At 38.7% G+C, this 18,290-nt stretch overlaps 2 protein-coding genes across 2 annotated transcripts; both read right to left on the bottom strand.

Moving 5' to 3' along the window:
* Positions 1-3,317: 3,317 nt before the first annotated feature.
* Positions 3,318-12,683, bottom strand: LOC125671672 (uncharacterized). Its single transcript, XM_048907520.2, has 3 exons — positions 12,303-12,683; positions 11,950-12,099; positions 3,318-5,922 (listed from the first exon to the last, which is right to left on the bottom strand). The coding sequence occupies exons 1-3, from the start codon at positions 12,550-12,552 to the stop codon at positions 5,696-5,698; spliced, it is 627 nt and encodes a 208-aa protein (XP_048763477.2). The 5' UTR covers positions 12,553-12,683; the 3' UTR covers positions 3,318-5,695.
* Positions 12,684-16,329: 3,646 nt separating this feature from the next.
* Positions 16,330-17,157, bottom strand: LOC125668029 (uncharacterized). Its single transcript, XM_048901765.2, has one exon. The coding sequence runs from the start codon at positions 17,155-17,157 to the stop codon at positions 16,330-16,332; it is 828 nt and encodes a 275-aa protein (XP_048757722.2).
* Between the last annotated feature and the right edge of the window lie 1,133 nt (positions 17,158-18,290).

Here is an 18,290-nt window from a genome sequence, read left to right as displayed (position 1 = left end):
ATAATTAAATTAATACTTTCTAATTAAGATTCAACAAATACGTATTTATAAATGATTGCTTTTCGATATGATTTATATTTACATATAGGAAAAATGCAATCATTATTTTGTATTCAAATCAATTGTATCTTATCTTATTTAAAAGTTTTACTAATAAGGGGATTTACTACTTTATCAAACCTAATAGAAACAAATAGTCGCAAGATGGGAACTAAATCAAAGTGACGTCACAAATCTGGCTAGACTGTGCTCATACTACCCATAATTCTCTGCGTCTCCGCACACAGAGATTTGGTTAGTCTAGATCATCCAGACTAAGATTTGGTTTGCGTGCAAACGAACTCTGGCGGAAGTTTGGACTGTGATTTGAATCGCTGCTAAGTTGCAAACTCCCCGTCGAGGCCTCATTACGTCACCTAATACGCAACTTCCGAGAAATCAGCTCTTCTGTGATAGAGGTACGTTCAGTGTTCTGTTGGACGCCAATCTCTACCCAGAGTTGTCGTTCCTTAACATTGCTCTCACTTACACCTCTGTTAACGTCTCAAAATAAGCAATGTTATTCCATAAGTAAATCCACTCTTTTTTTTACGGCTAATAAAATGAAGTACTATTTTATAAAATATCGGGAAAATATAGGACAAGCAACTATTTGTAGATTTATTTCCATTACTATATATTCTTCATGTACCTATGTATAGGCTTGGTGCAATAGAACTACCCAATATCCACGTTTCAACCCAAATCAATGCTTCTTGTGTCGCACAAAGACTTGACATCTGCTTAATATTTATTTATTTACGTATATTTTTGTAACTGAAGTCAAAACCATACTTTCTTGAGACGTTGACAGAGGTGTAAGTGAGTGTAAAGAACGATAACTCTGGGTAGAAATTGGTTGAACGCTTGGGTGGGTACAAGATGTATACATATACTATATACTAGCTATGTTAATACGGATAAAAGTAATGAAAGTGTAAATTTTGTTTATATCAGCCGTTTGTATACATTAAACTGACCGTATCAAGAATAATATTTGATTGAATTAGGCCATTAAATTAAATACGAATTTATTTTTTGTTCCTATTCTGCACGAGTGATATTTTAATCAAAGAAAAATGGTGATTATCGATTTTTGTTTGAGCTATTTTATTATCAAATACTAATAAACTTACTAATATTGCGTGTCCCTGCAGTTTGGGTGGTTGCATCATGTCTGACAATCGGCCTTTAGGCAATATATCAAGGCAGCGATAAGCATTTGTACCCATCGCGTGTGGACAATAGTATGTTTTGTGTCTCACTGTGCGTAAGAGTTCCACAAAGGGAAATAACTATTGAGCAACTCGGAAATGGTGTATTCAACATACATGTGTACATCATAAAACCAGAAACTGTCAAAACACGGACAGAAATCAATTTCGTCATAGCTCTTAATAATTAGAAAAGTCAATTTAAAAAAACCTGTAGAAAGGATAAAAGAATAAACCAATTTCAGGAAAAGAAACTATAATGACAACAACTTAGTGAAGTTTAGTCCAATTTCAATGACAATTTCATAACTGATATTATACAAGAGGATGACAGGTCCGGTTAACCCGTCGCATAGGAAATCAAAAATAATAATTCATTAATAATCAAGAGGAAAAAAAGGGGTTTTAACTATTCGAAACCTTCATCTTAAAGCTTTTAAGGTAGGGAGAAATATTTTTACATGCTATACCACTGTTGTCCGGATTTACACGATGCTTGTCCAGAATCCTCCGACTTTGAGCTTGCCTTTTATTTCGCAGAGCATTGCGAATTTCAGCGTTATCAACCATAACAAAGCCATATTTTAGTCTCGAAAAACCTTTTCTTTCAAAAAATGTCAGTCAAATTTCTTGTCAGAGGGCTCCCTATAGGTAACAAGTATAGACATGTTTAAAAGGAAAATATAGAAAACTAATGAAAAATTGAACTTGAAAATTTTGGTCCCAATGGCGTCGATTCGAATATGCATTTCTCCATTTTGAATCTCGTCTACCCTAGTTCACGTCGTTCTGAGATGTTACATAAAATCTGTAAAAGTATGTACATCTTATTTTTTTTTAATCATATATAATCACTCCTCGATTAACGACATCTTGTGCCATGTCTCCTATTTTTGTAAATTTGCTATATACCGACGTTGAATATGACGTCATAATGCACAGTTTACATCAATTGCGTTATATTTCCCGCGTTCAATATATAGGCGGATCCAAAATTAGGATGCTTTGATAAAGCTCTGTCCTCGTGCTAACTTCGGGTTGTTTTTTGTCCTGTTTTGGATATAGATACTAATGCCAATACTTTTTGCTTCGCTCTCAAACACGGTCACGCCGTAAGACATATTAGAATCCTTCATTAGTACGAGTGTGGGATAGGGAAATTCCACCGAGGGGACAAGATTCGCAGTCTTAGACGAGGCTTTGCTGAGTCCTAGTCAGCGAATTTTGTTCCAGTGGTGGAATTTCCCTATCCCATACGAGTAAATAATGAAGGATTGTTTTTCTCACATTTTACCTACAGTTTAGTGCATAAATTTAGGAGCTTTGAGAAAATTTTAAATTATCAAAATCCTCATTTGAACTTCAATGCAAAAACTAATTAGATAGGCAGAAAGAGCATACCCGAAAATGGTTTACACTATTTGTGTAAACTAAAAAACACAAGGTTGTTCACCAGAAAGCTATACTAATGCAAAATATTTCACTTCACCGTGTAACGTAAATCACAAACTTCCGCCAGAGTTCGTTTGCTCACACGTAGGTGACGTAATGAGGCCTCGACGGGGAGTCTGACGTAAATCATAGAAAATATATGACGTCACAGCAGTGTGAGACATTTCACATGGCTGTCTCACATGGGTAAAGTCAATCTGACACTGGTGATAATGTGAGAGAGAAAAATCTCACATGGCCAAAGTCGATCTCACACTGGAGATAATGTGAGAAAATTCGATCCTATATCGTTAAGTGTGTAATATGATTTTTGTCCCTTCCGGCATGCTGATAAAATTCCATCTGTGAGTGTAAATTTATTGTTGATAATGATTCCCAGATGATTTTAGGTGTCAGAGTCAGTACTGGGATCAATTACATAGCAATGTAATGCATTACATTACCATTACTTAGAAAAAGTCGACATTACCATTACCCCTAGTTTGAAATATAATGCATTGCATTACACATTATCTAAAAGTGCATTACATTATACAACACCAAACATTGATCACTGTTCGTTATCTTCACCTTTCATAACATACTGATATTAAAGAAAGGGCAGAAAAAATATTTCTTTATAATGATTTATAAATTTTAAATATACAGTAACATAAGTACACAAAATATTCATCAATGTTAGGAAACACATCAAAGTTATTCAATGCGTTTGATTATCATCAATGCTTCAAAAGTACGTATATACAATGAATTAATCCAAACCTCCAAAATTTCATCATATATTTGAAGTAAATAAAGAAAAATGTAATGAAATGTAATCTGCATTACAATATATTTTCTACAAGTAATGCATTACATTACCATTACTTGTAATGCAAAAATAGCCCATTACACCTTATACCCACATTACACTGAAATTGGCTGTTATGTTAATTAAGTGTTATGTAATGTAATACACACTGAAATTGGCTGTCATTACATTAGCATTACCATTAAACATTACCTTTACGCCAGGCCTGGTCAGAGCAAGGAATCGTGGTATCGCCTAATTTCCATATACAATCCTTGTTAAGTTTGTAAGCTTTAGCACGGAATTTTAGTACGAAAGGTGCAGATAACGAACAGTGATTATTCTCATAACTCCTATAAGCAATACAAAATAGAGAGTTGTGCAAACACGGACCCCTGGATATACCAGTGGTGAGATCATGTGCCTAGGAGGAGTAAGCACCCCCTGTCAACCAGTCACACACGCCGCGAGTCCTCTATCTTGATCAGGTAAACGGAGTTATCCGCAGTCAAAGTCAGTGTGCCAGGAACGGCCTAACAAGCGGTATGAAACACGCCAGACAGCATTTGACCCAATGGTAGGATGTATTAGTAAACTAGATCGTTATAGCGACCATAGAATTAGCGAAATGCTGACTTTAAACGAAACTATTGAAACCCCTGCACCATCAACTTGTTTGTCAGTAGCCTGCCTCGATTTAAAAACTGACCATATGCAGAACAAGCTTTTGTATATCGAATTAATTCAGAGATATAAACTCCATATGCAGGTGATAATGGAACATTATTACATAAATATGGGAAGTTGACGATGGAGAAGCTGAAATCATCCCGTTTGTCTTAAAGTTGAGTTGTTAGTTTGCCGTTAATATCTACTTTCAATAAAATATCTAAGTATGAAGCAGAAGTGGATGACTCTATGGTGTCTTTTATTTCGAGTTGACAGGGGTATATCGAATCGACATATGAATGAAAATTATCATTGTTAATAGATAATACGTCGTCGATATATCTAAATGTGGAATTGAAGGCCATAACAAGAGATTTTTTCCTCTCACGTACAAGTTTTGAATACATTCTGATTCATAAGAATAAAAAAACAGGTCAGCTACATGTAACAAAGGAGCACAATCCGTGCCCATGGGAATTCCAACAGACTGTTAGAGGACCTGATCACTAAAGACTACGAAGATATTGTCAATGAGGAACTCCAGCATATTACTAATACTTATGCGTGGAATCAGAATGGTGTAATTTTTAGAATGACTGATCACTAGATATGGATATTTTCGTTTTCCATTTTTGTTGAAGAAGCAACTGTCTATGATGTCAAAAAGTCTATTCTTTAATATATCGTCAGGAATGGTCGTGTAAAGTGTTGAAAAGTCATCCGTTTTGATGCATTAATTGACCAAAGATTGTTTGTAATACCCACTTCATATCATTTCATAAAAAGACCAAAAAATTCTATAGTCTTTAATTTATCGCGAGAAATTGTTGTGTAATATAAATAAGATATGAATAAAATTGATTGCATTAATTTTTTTTCCTTTATTATGAAAATTAATTTCAGATTCTTACGCTTTATTTTCTTGCAAAATGTTTAACTTATCGAAGAGTACTTTCATTAAAACACCTACGCACCCTTCATCTGACAGGCTTCTATATCGGAATGAAATATAAACCCCCATATATAATAGAAATATAAGTAATATCATTTTTCAAAGGACAAGAACATTTGAATGAGTATATTTGACTTTAATTCCAATTAAATTGCAACCATTAAAATTCATATTTTTGTTATTGTGAAAATTTGATTCAACAGATTCCTACGCGTTACTTCTCACGAAGGTTTTAATAAAAAAAAAAGAAGAAGACAGTGATAGACCAGTATTCTAGATTAATTTTCTTAGAACAGAAAATATACTTCTAAATATAAACATGTTAAAAAATATTCTAAAATATCTTAAACAATCAACATTCTCCCTTCCTAATTTCCATGGGATCATTAGTGTTAAATATTTCTCATGACCTCAAATGAACAAGATAGTTTACCTAATTAATGACATGAATATCTAATCAAAATATTGGTGTAAAGCTACACGCTATCTAATTTCATGTGAATTCTAAATCGAATATCATGGATACGGGGTTACCCATTTCCTCTCTTGTTATTGATGTTTTGGTGTGAGCCCTAGTCACTACTCGTCATTCTGAATTGTCCTAGTGGCTATCTCCGAGTCCGACATCCTGTGGTATCCTATATTTTCAGAGAGACTTCTGAAGCCATCGATGACAACAAAGAAATGGATAGAAAGACCTAAGAGAACCAATCCGGAGGAATAAGGACAGTTTCCTAAATGATTTTTATTATAGTTCATGATGTACGTCAGGATAAAATCTGCCACAATAGACAACATCAGCATCCCTGAAAAAAAAACAACCCAATTATCATTGGTATTCTTGTATCATTTAAATTACATGTACTTGTACTCATTCTTTCTTCTTTTTTTAAAGCATGCCTAAATTATTTGTGTAAAAATGAAATGACTCCATAATGGGATGTTTGAAAAGTATCTACATTATCATTACTATTCTGGAATTATCAATTATTTGTACATTGTACTTGTATTCAAACTTTTTTCTTTTGATAGTACAGTTAACAATGAAAGGTTAGGGTTCTACTGTTCCCTTCCTAGCCAGCAAAAGTACCATCTAAGGTTCTTCCGCTATTTGATTTCTTCTGGATGCATACATTATACAGCTATGAACATTGCAAATATGCCGCACAGGGTACAACCTTTTCTGCATCAAATGACAAAACAGAATTTCATTCTCCACAAAAGAAAAAATGAAGCTTCATGAACTCAAATATAGTGCACATTCAACCCACGTGCATCGTCACTAGCCTGGAGCTAGCAGCCACTAACCAGCAGCCAATAAGGCCATAGAAACTAGCAGCCAATAAGGTCATAGAAGCTAGCAGCCAATAAGGTCATAAAAGCTAGCAGCCAATAAGGCCATAGAAGCTAGCAGCCAATAAGAAAGTTCATCAAAGCACTGCGAGTACTCAGAAGGAATACTAGACAGTACCACGTAATAAATCAAAATTCATAATTTTTCAAACAAATTTTTAATTAAGATAAATAAGATAATTAAGCTCACCTGTAAGTTCCTCACGTGACATCACATAGGGGGATAATGAAATGTGAAGATAACGAACAGTAATCAATCTCATAACTCCTACAAGCAATACAAAATAGATAGTTGGGTAAACACGGACTCCTGAACACACCAGAGGTGGGATCAGGTGCCTAGGATGAGTAAGCATCCTCTGTTGACCGGTCACACCCGCCGTGAGCCCTATATCCTGATCAGGTAAACGGAGTTATCCGCAGTCAAAATCAGTGTGCCAAGAACGGCTTAACAATCGGTATGAAACACGTCAGACAGCATTTGACCCAATGATAGGTTGTATTGACGAACTAGATCGTAATAACGACCATAGAAATAGCGAAATGCTGACTTCAATCGAGACTGTTGAAACCCCTGTACCATCAACTTGTTTGTCAGTAGTTTACCTAGATTTAAAACCTGACTATACGCAGAACAAGCTCTTGCATATCGAATCAGTTGAGATATATAAATACCATATGCAGGTGATAATGGAATATTCTACATCAATATGGGAAGTTGACGATGGAGAAGCTGAAATCATCCCGTTTATCATACAGTTGAGTTGTCAACAAATTAATCTTTGAAGAGTCCACAAAAGGAGTATGCAGACAAGGACGTGGACCCCTAGGACTATCATTTTCCGCCCTCAGTTTGGGGTTGTAGGGATTCCACCTGGTGGTTTTACTTTTCAGACCTCTCTAATAAATAACTATATGTATAGGGTGTTGAAATAAAACAAAACTAATAAAGGACTACAGAACAATGAAGTCAAACATAGAGAACCTTTAAAAGGGGTCACACATGCCTTTAAGGGCAATTTAGCTCACCTGAAAGTTCCTAATTTTACATCATGGAAGGTCTTGATAATGGGTAATAACAACTTCATCATTGAATAGTCGACAAAAAGAGTATGCAGGCAAGGAAGGGGACCCCTAGGACTATCATTTTCCATCCTCAGTTTGGGGCTGTAGGGATACCACTTGCGGCCTCCCAAGGATGGGGTCCCTATTTAGACCTCCCTAATAATTGAATATTGGGTGATGAAAGAAAACAAAGCTGATAGACGGGTAGAAAACAAGGTCAGAGATATAGAACGCTTAATAACGTCATAGGGCATAAAGTACAATTGAGCTCATCTGAAAGTCCCTGGTTTTACATCATGTAGGGTCATAATGAAGGCTTAATCTTAATCTTTGAAGAGTCTGCTAAAAGAGTATGCTGGCAAGAAAAAGGACTCCTAAGACTAACAAGGTCCGGCCTAGTCAAGGGCTGTCTAAGTCGCACCATGTGCGTTCCGAGTCTCGGTCCATTTTCAGACTTCTTTAATCATTGAATGTGGTGTACTGTATCTGCTCCCAACTCCAGGCCATTGACGTATATGTATGGGTGATTGCCAAGTTGTTTCCCTGTAGTGCGCTGGTCTGCCGCTATTTTGTCGTGGTCTTTCAAGTTAGTTAATGTTTTTGAATTTGAATTAAACTGAGGTTTAGTAATTATTTTTAGATAGATAGAATCCACTATTTATACAGTTTGTAATCACAACTTAGTAGCTTTGTATTTTTTGTGTACAAATGTGATGGATTTCTCAGTGGATTAGGTGATCTCTGTGTTTGGCTTGAGCCCCTCCCGGGATACTCCAGCGATCGCGTGGCATAACACCGCGTCCCCGAATTTACACATGAGTGGGTTGGTAGGTAATGTAAGCTTTATATTGGACAACCAACGGAGTGGGAGTGCCCACGGCAGTATGAAAGGCCCTACGTTAGAATTGTTTTCTCACGGAACATTCATGGGTGATGATTATTTCACTCCGCCCTTGCCTTCTTGTTGGAAGGAGGAATTGGACGGTTCAGGGGTGCCAATGGTAGGAGTGAGGTTTACTGATTCCCAGTTCAGTTCTTAAGAGAGATTGACTGTTCAGATTTTAGATGTGGTATCCATATTGTAGGTGCGACTCCCTGGAAAACTTTTTTAGTCTCGCTTTGCCCAAGAAAAGTTATAGGGATGTTTAGGGATTTAGATAGGTTGGCTCACAACTACTTGTTTCACATGGGGGTCAGTTATGCCCGATGTCCCAGTGAGGCCTACTACGACTATACAGTCGAGAGTTACATATCCAGTTCTGGGAATCTCCAAGAATATTATACCCCGTCACTGCATCCCTTTACTCCAGTGTCGTGGAGATCAGCCCAATCCCCTCACCGATAAGTTGATGACCAGACCCTAGGTCAGTTCAGTCAGGGTTTGTATCAGGGGTTCTAATCAGCGCCAACATATCCCCACACCAGTATCGTTTCCCCTAGTTGCCTTATTGTTGGAACCGGGGTTACCCCCGGGACTCATCGGGTCCCGTAGTCCCTCCATTGTCCCGATCTCCTCTGGCCCTTTACCATGCAGTACAGCTTTGCAAAACCTACTCATTCCATTTCCTTGACTCTATGTCTGGGAGAGTGCCCAGTACGCCTAATCCTTGGTATCCCCCATGGTTGATAGCTATGCGAGCACACATAAATTATGCACCACATTGTTGCCATGACCGTCCCCTTATCAGCAGCAGGGACCTTCTGCTCATTTTCAGGCACAGCTTGGCACCAGTTTGTAGGGGGAGAGGGGGTAGAGTAGCCAATGTTAAGCCCCAGTTAGGTAAACCAGAATCACATACGCCATTCTTTCAACGTTCCGCCTAGGGGATAGTCCCAGTGCCCCACACACCTTTCCCGATCCCCCAGTACTCTTGTACAGGGGAATATGCGATTGGCACGGGTAGAAACGCGCCTAGGTAGGCGGATCTGCGGTATGATGGTAATTCTACTTGGATATCTTTATTGCACAAGATTGCTCAGCTAGCTTGCAGTCAACAATGGGCAGAGATGGAGCATCACAACCAATTCTACTTCTCCTTAGATGACGCTTCGAACGACTATATTACATCTTGTTACAACCAATTCTACTTCTCCTTAGATAACACTATTACATCTTGTTGTTGGAGATGGACGATAACCTCTCACTGGCTTAGACCTTGAGGCGTTTCGAGAAGCGCTTCGGATCGTCAGTGCACACACCTGATCAATTTCCAGTCAGTTTCTCAGAATGAGGGAGAACCGCTGCACCAGTAGGCGAACAGTGTCCTCAGCTTAGCGATAGATGCTTTCCCATCTGTAATCTCGGTTGAGATTCGGCTCGGCTGAATCTTTGGTCTGACGCCTTCACCGAATCTCGGAGCAGTACTTCATAATTCATGTCTGGAAATTTACTGTCAGCTTCGGACGGTTCTAGCAATTAATGTGCACGTAGGTGACACTGCTGTTCGCTTCATGTAAGTTAGTTGACTATTTAACCAACTCTACATCACTATTAATGCTGCATTACTTACCGTTTAAGTATGTAAATTCCATAAAATAAACTGTCACTAAATTTTCCGTTCAAATGATCACTTTCATGGCGCAATATTCTATCTTCCGAAATTGAGGAGTTTCTCAGCCAGAGGAGAAAAGTAAGTTGGAGGTGGTTTTTGGCCAAGCAGAGGAGGAGATGGATGCCATGCCCTGCAAGCATGTCTCTGGGCCCTAAAGAGATTTGTTTGCACCCATTGGGCAATTACGTCCGACCACATGATTCATGGCAGAAATTACAATCCAGGGAGTGCAGTGTCCACCATGATCTATGAGGAGCTTGACCCCAAGTGGCCCATAAATCAACATATGTCACCATTGTACAGGCTGGAAAGAACGCAATGATGAGAGGGTTTGTCATCGGTCTTGTGGGTATACGTCTAGGAAATGTGGAATACAGTTCTTATTTCTATGTGGCTCGCTTAGGATCAGATTATGCGGAAATGGAGCAGAAAGCTCGCCTGGATTTGGAGCATAATACTCATGGAAGGGGAGACAGTCCCATGATGTCCGGGATTTCTGGGGGATCAACAGGAGGCCCAAGTCTCTGTGGCCAAGACAGTCCAGTTTTCAAATGCTAAGTTATTTCCCTTCGCTATGACCCTACATTATATAAAATTAGGAACTTTCAGGTGAGCTCAATTGCCCATAAAGGCCTATGCTATCCCTTTCAAGGGTTCTGTGTGTTTGTATTCGTTGCTCTCTATCCGTATATCAGTTTCGTTTCGTTAGATCACCCAATATTCAATTATTATAGAGGTAGGAGAAGTGGACCCACCCTCGCGAGCCCACAATTGGTACCAATACAGCCCCAAACTGAGGATAGAAAATGATGGCTTTAGGGGTCTCCTTTCTCACCAGCATAATCTTTAGTGAACTCTTTAAAGATTAAGTTGGTATTAACCTTCATTATGACCCTACATGATGTTAAATTAGGGACTTTCGGGTGAGCTCAATTGCACTTTATGCCCTATGACGTTATTAAGCGTTCTATATCTCTGACCTTGTTTTCTACCCGTCTATCAGCTTTGTTTTCTTTCATCACCCAATATTCAATTACCAGGGAGGTCTAAAAAAGGGACCCCATCTTTGGGAGGCCGCAAGTGGTATCCCTACAGCCCCCAAACTGAGGGTGGAAAATGATAGTCCTAGGGGTCCCCTTCCTTGTCTGCATACTCTTTTTGTGGACTCTTCAATGATGAAGTTGTTATTACCCATTATCAAGACCCTTCATGATGTAAAATTAGGAACTTTCAGGTGAGCTAAATTGCCCTTAAAGCCTATGTTACCCCTTTTAAAGGTTCTATATATTTGACTTCATTGTTCTCTAGTCCTTTATTAGTTTCGTTTTATTTCAACACCCTATAGTAATTTATTAGAGAGGTCTGAAAAGTTCCCTACCGTTTGGTGGCCCCAGGTGGAACCCCTACAGCCCCAAACTGAGAGCGGAAAATGATAGTCCTAGGGGTCCACTTCCTTGCCCGCATACTCCTTTGGTGGACTCTTCAAAGATTAATTTGTTATTAACATTCAGTATCCCCCTATGTGATGCAACGTCAGGAACTTTCAGATGAGCTCAACTACCTTCAAGTATGAAACTTGGTACATGTAATCAAAAATTTATTGATTAAATGTTTGAAATTTTTTGATTTTTTTAGTATTCCGTCTGAATACTCGCAGTACTTTAATGAACTTTCTTATTGGTTGCTAGCTTATGTGGTCTTATTGGCTGCTGGTTAGTAGCTGCTAGTTTCAGCCTAGTTGCATCGTCGGATAGCCAAGGTGGTGAGTAGAAGACGAGATCAACCGTGAGTATCCAGCGATGACCCACGTGTGGTGTAATCACATAAATATAAAGACAATAAAACCTACTAGAAATTGTATACCTGAAAATGACAAAAGAAGGAAGACCCAGATGAGACGAGTCCTGTCCTGCTTACATACTGCATTGACTGCCATTACAGTGGCAACGAGACTTAGAAGTAGCGACATAAGGCATTTCCCCTGTGTCACCGCCATCAATGGGAATAGACTGTCTGTAAGATAAACTAAGCAGAGTAAAAACAATTCTGTCATGGGTATTATCAGTATTCACGTCATCTACATTTTTGTTAAAGTTTACATCTATGATGGAAATGTGCTCGAATCCCGAATAAACTAAACTAAACTAAAAAGAAAGCATAGCTACACAGCTAATAGTGAATGTGTGCAAAATAAGAAAGTATGAAAACTTCTTTACCTTTCGCACTACCGAAATACTGCTCTTGCTGAACTGGGTCGTAGAAGGTTTTATACCAGCATCCCATGTTGACGGTGCAATTCTTGATGTATATCAGTGACGCAGATATTTGACTCGAACACATGGGCTCGGTTTGGTTCAGACATGGTTCCTTGAATTGTCTCCAGTACGGAAGAAAAGTTCCAACAATGTAAAAAACAAACCCACCGAAGGTTAGAAAGGATAGCAGAAAGAGGTTTAGGAGACCCATCTCTGTTTATCACGCAGCTATCGGAGTATTACTGTTTTAAATTGTTGATAACAAACCTGCATATTTGCCATATGATCTATACTTAAGTTTGATATAGATAATGATATGACTAAAAATGCTTTATCGTATGCCTTCAAATACCATGATAAGACAAAGTGTCACGTGTCATTTGTGATTACCTCTGACCTTGGCCTTTTATGTAAAGGTCAAATAATAGAATATTTTGGCCAGGCCATTGATATTTGGTATATTGGTATACCATAAGACAGTGCGTCTGTAAAGGTCAAATAATATAATTTTTGGGCATTTTTGTTGCCCAGACCATAACTTTCTTGTGTTTTGATATAGGCCTTGGATATTTCGTATGTGAGTATATCATAAGACAGTGTGTCATGTGCCATTTTTGTTGACCTTTGACTATCACCTTTTATGTAAAGGTCAAATAATAGAATTTTTGGAGCAAGTTTTTTTTATCCAGACCATAACTTTTTGTCTTTTGATATAGGCCTTTGATATTTGGTAATTGGCAACTTTCATTTACTTTCTTATGTTCACAACACTGTTCCGTCTTTGAAGCACATATACATATAGGTGTCTGTTATGTACTGTAACTCTTAATTTTCCACTTTAAAGATGATCCCTAAAAATATTTTTCAAAAACTATGAAAAATGGAAAGGGAGACATTAGTTTTAGTGTGCTAAAACAATTCTTCCTAGTTGATATTGGAATTGAATGAGTGGGAATTATACAGTATGGCGTTATAACACAGCTGATCCAGCTATCCGGTATACAGTATTGACAGAGCAAATCACATTCCAAATCATCGATACAGAGAAACTTAAAGCCAGGCGTAATAAGTAATTACCACAATGACTACAATAACCGCAAGGACTGAGGTCTTCATATATTTTTTTCAGAGAATATTTCACTTATATTGAGTTGGTGCACAAAGAGGTCATTTGGTTGTTTGTTAATTTTTCACTCATACTGAGACGTCACCAGTTGTAGGTGAAGTACCACAGTTTCACAATTTAGACCTAAGCTTAGCGCTTACGGTCGTAGCAGGGAGGGTTCTTTAACGTGCCAACAAATGTCGCGATACGGGATCACCGGTTTTAAGGTCATATCCGAAAGACCCGTGGTTCTCACATCTAATTACCGAGCGTTTGGCGATGGAGCAATCACTACCACTGTTTCCATCCTAAGTTTGACGCGGCCATGGCATGCCGATCTTTGGCTCGTGTGGGCACTGGCAAACCACATGAAATACACTAATGTAACATAGACAAATTTAACAATCAGCAAATTTTCATCAGTTCCAATACTTGTTCATCATCATCAAACTCTCAATTCCATTAGGGACCAAACCTCAGGGATATGAGACCTAGGTTTTTCAACCATTAGGGTAGAAATGTATGATAATTTCTTTCCTTGAACAGCGCCCAAACAAACAAGTTGATGCTGAATTAGACACGGTCTAAAAAATGTTTTTCCACTGTTGTGTGAGGGTCCTTGTACTGGGTTCATTGCAAACAAACATTTGTCAACCAAGACGCACTAGGTGAAGATAAGTAGCAAGATACAGGAAGAAGTTTCGGCATCAAAATTACCCATCAGCAACTTGTACATCTCCCTTACAAGTCTAGCTCCCAAAGCAGACGGAAGATAGAGAATGATAATTCTTACATTAATCCAACAAACGCATTTTTATCAGATAGTTGAAATTGTTAGTCCAGTTGAAAATGTAACCCTACCGGGTAAATTGATTGCCAAAAATGCTTTTCGTTTGCTATGGATTTTCATTTATACTAGATACATGTATCCACTTTCAGGATAGGTATTACATGTAGGTGTGCAATATCAATGGAAAATTTTCCATATTTTCAGAGAGCATCGTCAGGTTGGAGATAGGGTTTCTACTTTTTAGCTCACCTGAGCCGAAGGCTCAAGTGAGCTTTTCTGATCAAAATATGTCCGTTGTTTGTCGTCGTCGTAAACTTTTCACAATCTTATCTTCTTCTCCAGAACCACAGTGCCAATTTCAACCAAACTTGGCATAAAGCATCCTTGGGTGAAGGACTTTCAAGTTTGTTCAAATAAAGGGTCATGTCCTCTTCAAAGGGGAGATAATCACAAAAATGCAAAAGTAGGGTGGGGTCATTTAAAAATCTTCTCAAGAACCACTGAGCTAGAAGAGCTGAATTTACATAAAAGCTAGTGCAAATTGAACTTTGTAAAAACCATGGCCACAGAGGGTAGGATGGGGCCACAATAGGGGATCAAAGTTTTATATACAAATCTATCCGGAAAATCATTAAAAATCTTATTCTGAATAATCACAGGGCCAAAAAGTTTACATTTTCATGAAAGCTTCCTGACATAGTGCAGATTCAAGTTTGTACAAGTCATGGCTCCAGGGGTTAGGTTGGTGCCACAATAGGGATCAAAGTTTTACATGCAAAAACATAGAGGAAATTTTCAAATATGGGCCAAGGTGACTCAGGTAAGCGATGTGGCCCAAGGGGCTCTTGTTACTCTTACCTTGATGATTTTATTTTCATTTAGCTGCACTAATTATTTTGAGAGGTTGATGCATACTTTTAAACAAATGTGCGCTGAATTTGGCATCCCTTTTCATGAAAAAGATTTAGAATCTCCACACTTCCTTCGCCTGGTTTTTGATAAAGTTAGAATTCTCTGAAACAAGCTAGCTGACGTTTGAGTCATCCTTACAAATATTGCTACGAGTGAAAAAAAAACCATCCTACGAGAGATGCAACTTCCTTGCCAATAAGTATGGTGTCCGGATAGGGCCATTTGCAAAAGCGTGATTGCGCGTTAGTCACAGCACGCCGTCACGCCAACAAGTAACGCGCCTTGGTGCCGACAAGGAACTCGCCTTCGCGCCAATAAGCAACGCGCCTTTACGCTAACACAACTTTACCCAACTCACCTTCACGTCGACAAGCAACGCGAAGGCGAGTTGTGTTAGCGTGACTGCGCGTTGCTTGTCGGCGCGAAGGCGAGTTGTGTGAAGTTGTGTTAGCGTGACGGCGCGACGGCGAGTTGTACAAAGTTGTGTTAGCGTGACGGCGCGTTGCTTGTTAGCGTGACGGCGTGTTGTGACTAATGAGCTGTCACGCTTTTGCAAATGGCCCTATCAGGACGCCATAAATAAGAGGAATTAATCCCTATTATAATAGATATTACGATGCAAGTTTTGGATATCATATATGAATAACATCACCCCTTAGACAAGATAATTAACTTTGGTTACAATTCCTAGAGCATTTTAATGGTGTTACAAACTTTGAAGTACCTAGTGGTATTTTGATGTACACTGACAGTGCGGGTCGGGTAGTGTAAGCTTTGGTTACGGGGTTGTTTTTGAAAACCGATGGGCGTTCCTTCAGTGAACAACATCGTCAACATCGATATCACGTTTTCTGAACTTGTACATGTAACCACAGTGCTGGAGAAAACAACTGTAGTATAGAAAGAAATCTTACTTTATATTGACAACACGGCCCCTGTCAGAACCACCAATCACCTACAGCCAACCGGGTACTGTTGCTGTGCATAATCAGGGGGTCTTACTCAATCTAATTAAAATCAAATCCTAAGATACGCTCACAATCGCAGAATACACGGCACGGATCTATGAAGTCTGATTTTAATTAGATTGGGGTCTTACTTTAATGCTGCCAAAGCTTCATCACCTGTACAGTGATACCGATTTCATCCGGAAACGCCAAGTGACGAAGACACCTACCTTCCTACCTATCCTCTTCGTGCCCGGTGGCACATAAGGCTGATACCAAACCCCTCCATTTGTTTCTGTCCATAGCCATCTTTTCTACTTCCTTCCAGGTTTTTCCCATCTTCTTTATATCACTTTCTATAGTCCTTCTCCATGTCTCTCTAGGTCTTCCTCTGCTTCTCTTTCCTTCTGCTGGAGTCCATTTAAGTGCTGTTTTTGTAATGGATTCGTTTCCTTTTCTGATGACATGACCAAGCCATCTAAACTGTCTTTGTTTAATCATTGTGATTAGATCTTTCTGCCCTGTTCTTTTATATAGATCTTTGTTTGATATTTTCCTGGGCCAGTAAATCTTGCATATTTTCCTTAGACATTTTGTGTGGAATCCGGACAGCCTTTGATTATCTTTTTGCGTTATTCTCCAACATTCTGCACCATATAGCAAGACTGATAGGACATTGCTCTGGTATAGTCTGATTTTTGTCTTTTCGCTGATGCTACTAGTCCTCCATATTTTATTAAGTTGGTGAAAGGAAGCTTTTGCCTTCTGTAATCTGTTGGTGATGTCTTTTTCTGTTGCGTTGTTTTTGCTAATTGTGCTTCCAAGGTATGTAAACTCATTTACTTCTTCCAAGTTCTCATTTTCTAATTTTATTTGTGGTGGTGCAGGAACAAACTGCATGGTCTTTGTTTTCTTCTTGTTTATTTTAAGGCCGATCTTGTTAGCATTTATATTCAGTTCGTTTGTTTTCTTTTGAAGATGGTCAGCAGTATCTATATCTTCTAGTATAGATGTCAGTGTCCATATTATTCCTCTGCGTTTGTTCCCAACAGTTCTTCTCATAACCCAATCGATTGCAATTAAGAAAAGCATAGGTGACATACTTCATCCCTGGCGTATTCCACTTGTTATGTTAAACCAGTTTGTCAGTGTGTTGTTATGTATGACACTGCATGAGAAGTTGTTGTAAAAACTTTTGATGATGTTAATGAATTTTTTTGGTAATCCATACGTTTTGAGTATCTTCCAAAGGCTCTCTCTGTGCATGCTGTCAAAAGCCTTTTCAAAGTCAATGAAATTTATGTGTATTTTGCTGTTCCACTCAATACACTGTTCTATGATATTTCTTAATGTAAATATATGGTCGATACAGCCTACACCTGGTCGAAATCCAGCCTGTTCTTTCCTGATGATATCATTTATGGCATCACTGAGTCTCCTACAGATGATTTTGCAGAATATTTTGCTTGGCACAGACAACAGGGTAACACCACGCCAGTTTGTACATTCTGTTTTATCCCCTTTCTTTGGAAGCTTTACAATAAGACCCTTTAACCAGTCCGCAGGTAGTACTTCGTTGGCCCATATCTTATTAAACGAAGACACCACAAGCGTATAATCCCCCAAGTGAGATAGACCACCTTCTAAGGTCGCCAACATGGGCCAAACATGTACAATAAGGTTGCAATCTTTCCAGACTTAATATGAAATTCATGAGACTAAGGATAAGCAAGTTTTTGGGATACTGGTATTTGTCGCCAAGGCACTCTACCACTACTTCACGCGCCTACACAGAATGGAAATCTAGATTTGACACGAGTCCTATACCTAAACATTTGTTATAGAGTTTCCGAGGCACATTAACACTTCCAATATCATAGACCAATCACATCATATATGCTAGAAAAAAGTATCGTTACCAATAGTTTGCAACAACACCTAGACACAGGCATCTTGGGGGTGGGGTGGGGTGGGGTGGGGGGTAGTCATATCCATACTTCCGGTGCCTGTGCGCCTAGACGAGTCTTACATGTTTTCTGTTTTCAGCAGCCTTTCTCAACCATTTAATAATTCTAAAGTGAAAAGTTTACTCATTCCTTATAGTGAGAGGATTTCCGAAAAGGGGGGGGGGGGACACATGTGAAAGTCAAGTATTTTGGGTACCAAATGTGGAGTTTTCATTTATATATGCCAGT

Source organism: Ostrea edulis, chromosome 4 (assembly GCF_947568905.1).
Source record: "Ostrea edulis chromosome 4, xbOstEdul1.1, whole genome shotgun sequence".
NCBI classification, from domain to species: Eukaryota; Metazoa; Mollusca; class Bivalvia; order Ostreida; family Ostreidae; genus Ostrea; species Ostrea edulis.
Note: the sequence above shows the minus strand (reverse complement) of the source record. Positions and strands in the feature narration are given on the sequence as shown.